General features: G+C 41.8%; 1 protein-coding gene across 1 annotated transcript in view; it reads right to left on the bottom strand.

Moving 5' to 3' along the window:
- Window positions 1–210: 210 nt before the first annotated feature.
- The window catches only part of nrv3 (sodium/potassium-transporting ATPase subunit nervana 3), a 64,036-nt gene continuing 57,928 nt past the window's right edge, over window positions 211–6,318 (bottom strand). The window contains exons 5-7 of the mRNA XM_089630959.1: window positions 5,982–6,092; window positions 5,263–5,431; window positions 211–2,830 (exon numbers count right to left, since the gene is read on the bottom strand). Coding sequence (XP_089487085.1) covers window positions 2,727–2,830; window positions 5,263–5,431; window positions 5,982–6,092 — 384 coding nt within the window. The 3' untranslated portion in view covers window positions 211–2,726. The remainder of the gene's footprint in view (window positions 2,831–5,262; window positions 5,432–5,981; window positions 6,093–6,318) is intronic.

Raw genomic sequence — 6,318 nt, 5'->3', positions numbered from 1 at the left:
ACTCCGTCTCGTTTCAGTAGCACCGAACAGATGAGACGGAGCTCGTACGGATCCGTTGCGACATGTGTACGAGCAGTGGCAACGTGTGATGTTTTTCTCCAAAGAATGCTCCAGAATCGCTGGTTAAAATCTTTCGTGTTCGTGCTGATACACTGACTACTGTATAGGGATAATAAGGTTGCTGAAAGGGGGAGAAATGAAACAAGGCTGTATTTTATAACCACTATGGATGTTTTATTAATTTCTTTTAAAAATGTTTACATTAAGCATAAATGAAATAGTTGAAATGATTAGTTCACTCCTTGAATGCAGTGGTGGTGCGGCCTGCCCGCACGCTATCGACACCTAGCAACTTAGAACTTAACCAAACGTGGTAACGAGATACGAGATACAGTACAGATACGAGATACGAGTGGTGTACGTGATGTATATATGTTGTGAGCCGTGCTGTACGCATGCTGTGCGCATGCTGTACGCCATGCGCCATGCTCCATGCGCCATCTGAACGTCTGAACGCAGGCTTCTTCTCCATGGTGGAACGCTTCAAGACAAGAGACAGTACCGGATTATCGCTGACTAAACGAGATGCGGAAATGATCGTTATACAATAATAGTACAGTACGTAATGTTAAGGTGATAATACTCATTGAACTGACACGAAAAGGGCGCGCGGTGGAGCGCTGCACGCGGCCCGCACGCTGGCGCTGCACGCACTCTGGTGCAGTGCGCACGCTGCCCGCACGCCGAGCGCGACTCGACAGACTGCTGGAGAGCCGAGAGCTCAGGATCTGGTCTGATCTGGTTCCGGAGCACGCCCGGCGAGGCGGGGCGCGGCAAAGGTCGCCGGGCGCAATACGGCGCGCACGCGTGCTCGCATGTGCGCGACAAGTGTGCGATATTGCGCGGCAGTGCGCGGCAAGCGCGCGGTGCGATTGCCACTAAAATCGCTAATTTAGTTTCAGCGTCAAAATCATCTGTTATTGTGAAAGATTCAATTAATTTACAATGTTAGTTTTGGTGGATAGTTCCCTAAAAGTATATATCTAAACTATATGGAGTACAGATAACACTTAAGTACGTACATACTAACTATTTATAACAATTTTATTAATTTATTAATGGATAGGTAATCTCTTTCTGCTTTTAAAACTAGCGTAACAGTGCTTAACATGTAGTGCGGTCCGCGACAACCCCCGGAGTCCCGGCGTCCTAGTGGGGCAGAGCCCCGAGGGGGCCCGCAGCCCACCATACACACCATACACCCGGGGGTACACACCAAGACATTATCACTATATAAAACAATACAATTCACATTGACTTTGCAATCAAATCTTTCTATTATTCATATTTTATTTTGAACAACGAAATCTTATTTACACAACGTAAGTTTCATTCGTAAATAATATAAATTGGTTAACACTCTCCTCCCATCACAAGAGTAACATTGAAGGAGCAATAATAAGGATTATGAATGGCGGCCGTGGCGGGCGTGCGGCTGTCTGTGCTGCATGTGTGGCGCACTGAGTTGAGTACCGAGCACTGTGGCGCTCGACTGTGCCGCCGCCCCCATGGCAGCTGGTAGCCGGTAGCCGAAAGCGAACTGTACCGACAGACAAGACTCGTATAGAGCTAGATAAACTAACAAATGGCAGGGCAGAATTTGAATTCATTTAAGATTAGCTAGTGATTACTCTTATTAATGTCAACTAATTAATTATCGATAATGAAATCATTTATTAATTCTTTATTAATATATGAATCTATGATATTACCTAAAAACCGACACCCAGTAGTAGTAAGTTCGCCTACTCGCCAAGCGTCAGGAAGCTGCACTCTGCACTGCTTTCCCGAATCAGAATATTTTATTATCGGTATCTTTATATATTTCGTTAATATCCGCACCTTCCGTCGTTTAATCGATTATTATATATTTATTAAATACTTTAACGTACTAAAAGAAAGGCCTAACGAAATGAAGGTCGACACGCGCCACATCCCCGCCCGCCCCACCCAACCCCCCACATCCCACTCACCCGACCTGACCTGGAACCGAGCATTGTGCATAGAATCCGGACGTGTATCCCAATCCGCCAATCTGCCAATCCGCCAAGCAGGTGAAGAGGAATTGTTACATCGCATTAAACATATTATTATCGTTCGAGTGTCACCCCTAAAGCGAGCTAACTAAGCGGCACTGCCTACGGGACGAAGGTCGACCGCCCCACCGCCCCCCCCCCCACCCTCCCCCAACATACATCCCGACATCCCGACATCCCCCAACATCCCTGCAAACCCACGCACACACATATAATAATATTATGAATGACACACACACTCGCTGGCCTTGCACTCACACATGCACGCAACACGACACACTCCACAATGAACACGTTTGTACAAGCACATTAATCAATAAGTTGATGAAAGAAAGACGAGAGCGACGAGTCCGCGAAGGGCCGCTTCTCCGGGAAGGTGGTCCTGGTGGTTTGGTGGTTTGGTGGTCACTGGTGGTCACTAGTGGTCGGTGGTCTGCGATCCGCGGTTTGCGCGAGACGGCCTGCAGTCTGTGGTCCGTGGCCGGGCGGGAGAAGTCCGTCCCAGGTCGGCAGTGTGTAAGTAGTAAGTACGGTGTATCGAGTAACGGGAACAAAACAAACTAAAGTCTCCAAAGGGTGGAACTGAAAAGTGGCCGCCGACTGAGCGGCGTGGAGCCTCCCCCGCCCGCTCTAGTCCACCATCAGCTCGAAGTGCACCGAACCGCGCCGGTCGTGGCGGTCGTGGTGGATGTTCTTGGCCCACGCCTTGCACTCGATGTTGATGAGCACCCCACCTGTAAAACACAACGAAAAAATTACAATTACCTCGTCAAAACTTTTAATTCTTCATAGACATATTCAAGGAAAAACACCCAAGTTGCTGAAACATGCCTATCCTAAAACCTGTTCTTCCAACCATCGCCTCATTTTCTAATCCACGTTGTTTAGGTTTAAGTTATTATTTTTTTATTATTATTATACAGTTAATATAGTTTTAAGTTTTTTTCCATAGATGGCGTTAATTAAACCATCTGACAGAGATAGCATGTCAGTCGTACCCGAATGGCTAGGACTACAGCAGATGTTAGCCGATCCCTAGGTGGGGAGCTCACTTCCACTTGACCTCGTTAGAATAACACATAGTCTCTTATAGAACGGACGTATGCCCTGCAAGACATTAATTATTATCTTATGATTTGACGAACCAAAGCATTTATTGAATACTCCGGATCTTGAATGTATTCCATACTAAGAAGATAATTAAACAGTACACCAGTACATTATAATATTTCTTGCCCAAGTCAAAAGAGACGAGGCAAACCGTAATGATGAAGGAAGTATGGATATAGTATTGGCAAAAGGCGAACGCAACCACTACACAATACACAACCAACAAAAATCTAAGCAACAACTGGTTCGAGAAAAGTTTCAAGGACGACGCGTCTCGTAGAAATAAAAGACGGCACAAGCTTTACTGATTAACGCCTCTGAGATCAGTTCACGGTTGGCTAATCCGATTATAATTTCTTCCACTTGAAGCAATGAATCGAATTTATATGTACTTACTATCCAATTGAAATTAGAACCTGGATCTGAAAATCGTTACATAATTGAAAACATCCCGAAATAATTATTATCTCTTTGAAAATCTTGATCCTTCCGCAGAGTAGGCAAGCACCTTCATTTGATTAGCATAAACCGTCCGCCGAATTTAACATCTGCTGTGAACTTCGGCCTATCGGGGGCGATAACTAAGTAAGGACTCGGACGTGAGGTGGGCTGCTGGGTGGCAGAGTGGAGTGGGTGGGGTTCCTCGGGTGGCGGCAATCAATAACCACCCGAGTCACGTGCTAGGCCACTGGGTTACTGGGTGCGCATGCGCAGCGGACAAGATGGCCGCGGCGATCAGAGGTTATGTGTCAAATGTGACTTAGCACGAAAAGAAATTGACTGCCGCTCTTTCAGTTATTAGGAAATCTACAGTGAATCACTTAGAATTCAACGATTACCGAACATGCTGTGCCGTAATTTTTATTAAAAAAAAATAAGTACCTATCTATCGTGGAAAACCAAATTCCCTTTGTAAAATGAAATGAACGTTTTATCGATATTATTTTTTGAATTTCAACACAATGAGTATAGATTAAGGAGTATGTATAGTAATTCAAATGAAGAATGTATAATAAAATCCTGAAGAAATTAAAAATATTTGTCAACGAAAATTCTAGAGTCTATAAATAGTTATTCATAAACATAATGGAAAAAAATCATTATTTGTCAGCCATTTGTTTGAGGTAAATGGGTACATTGTACGATACGATGAAGATTACCAAAATTGGATTTTTTTAAACTAATCACTCAACAACCGTTCATTATTATAAAAATAGAAACATTTTCTATAAATATAATCATTGACCATGAAAATATTCACGTGAAAGGCAATCATATTTTTGATGATGTCAGAAAAATCGTATTCGTTTATAAATTAAACTGGCTGAGATATTATAGCAATACACTCTAACCGATTTGTTAACAAACAAAAAACAGAGAGCTAGTCTGCATTTAGATTAATTTTATCCTATTGTTTTTAATAATCCATCAGTATTTCATTTTATGCTGAACTCTTTTTCACCACATATCAGTAATATGATGAAAAAAAAATTACTAGTAGAACACATTTTCCTCACCGTGGAGACTGATGTTTGTATTTTATTCATAATTTTCGGGAAATCAACAGCTTACATTTTATCTGTTTGCACATGTTTAGTATTTCAAAAATGAGGATTTCCTCCTTGTGATTGCACTTCTACAAATAATTGTAATGGTGTCACAATTCTGTGACACCCGTCCACAGCTGATGTCGTCTGCATGAGAGCGAGTTTGAATTTTGAGACCTCTTCGAAATGCCTCTTCAAGGAACCACGTAAACAAATCACTTGATAAATTCCCTTTCTTGAACTGGAAATCCTTTTCTAATCTTCAGCCCTAGACATAGATACTCCAAAAATAGTAAGAGGGGTTGACTATGTACAAAGATGACCTAAATACTAATGCGAATGGGTTGGAAATAGTTGGTTGGACCATGTGTTGGATGGTTGCTTGGAGAGTTGGTTGGATGGTGGATTTTGCTGGTTGAAGGTTGGACGTTTGGTCGGATGATTGTTTGCGTCAATGGTTGGACGGTAAGACTGTTGGATGAAAGACTGTTTAATTGGTTTGTACTCACGTTTGGGGTGTTCGAAGTAGACAGCCACCAGCGGACTGAGGTAGCCATCCACGTTCATGAAAGGGAAGTAGAACCCGGGGAATCCGCGCCGGGGGATGTAGTTGATGGGCCCGATGTTTTCTATGTCCGCGGGGTTTTCTCCCTCGCACGACACCCACACCGTATCCGACTGTAAAGGATGCCAACGTTAATGACAGTCCCACTTAAAATTCAGTCAATGGTCTTATATTTGACAGCACATATTGGAGAAAATACAAAATTCCTCAATTAAATGAAAAGAGAAAACAAAAAAACATAATTTACGTTGAAAATGATAAATTATTCAGTACATACACAGTAAGCATTAAATCCATCATCAAATGGATGCTTATTTTAACTTTTCTTCGATGGTATTAGTATCATAATTGTATATAGTGATGAATATGTATTCCAAGCGCGATTTGTTTTTAAAATCTGCGGATATGTAAAACAATTACCGATGCAAGGCATTGATTTGATTTTAGCTTTAATTTTTAACAAAAAAAAGTTTAAAACTAAAGCTGTTTAATCACTTAAAATGCTCAATAAAGGCCTATAAAATTTCACAGTTTGGTGACCTCGACCTTTGATGAGCCTACCACAGCTTCTCCCATCGGTAGAAACATGCTTTTATTTGGTTTTAGGTAAAACTTTCCTTTGTTATAATGACTATACCTACAACGAAGATTGGAGATTCTTACCTGCTTGGGATTGTTCGACTTTGTCTGCTGAATTTGATTCTTGAGTTCCAAAGGCATATTAGATGGTAACACATCTGTATCGTTGTAAATGGCAGGCTTCCAGTTGTAAATCTGCGGAAGAATGCAAGTTTTATTTCATGCAATAAATTACTGGAAAACAATAAATAATGTTAAATAAGAGCAACCAGAACGTTGATGTATGTACAGTTTTATGTCGTGAAATTAGACTATTTAGTTTATGGTATATTAGACAAAAGATAGAGAAAATCACTTCAAGGGCGCATTGTTGTATTCTATCTTTTTTAGGGTTGTTGAAGAGTTGGACATTTCTTTGAAC

Source organism: Hesperophylax consimilis, chromosome 4 (assembly GCF_061612785.1).
Source record: "Hesperophylax consimilis isolate HC1 chromosome 4, BYU_Hcon_1.0, whole genome shotgun sequence".
Lineage (NCBI taxonomy): Eukaryota > Metazoa > Arthropoda > Insecta > Trichoptera > Limnephilidae > Hesperophylax > Hesperophylax consimilis.
This window is presented reverse-complemented; position numbering and strand designations above follow the sequence as displayed.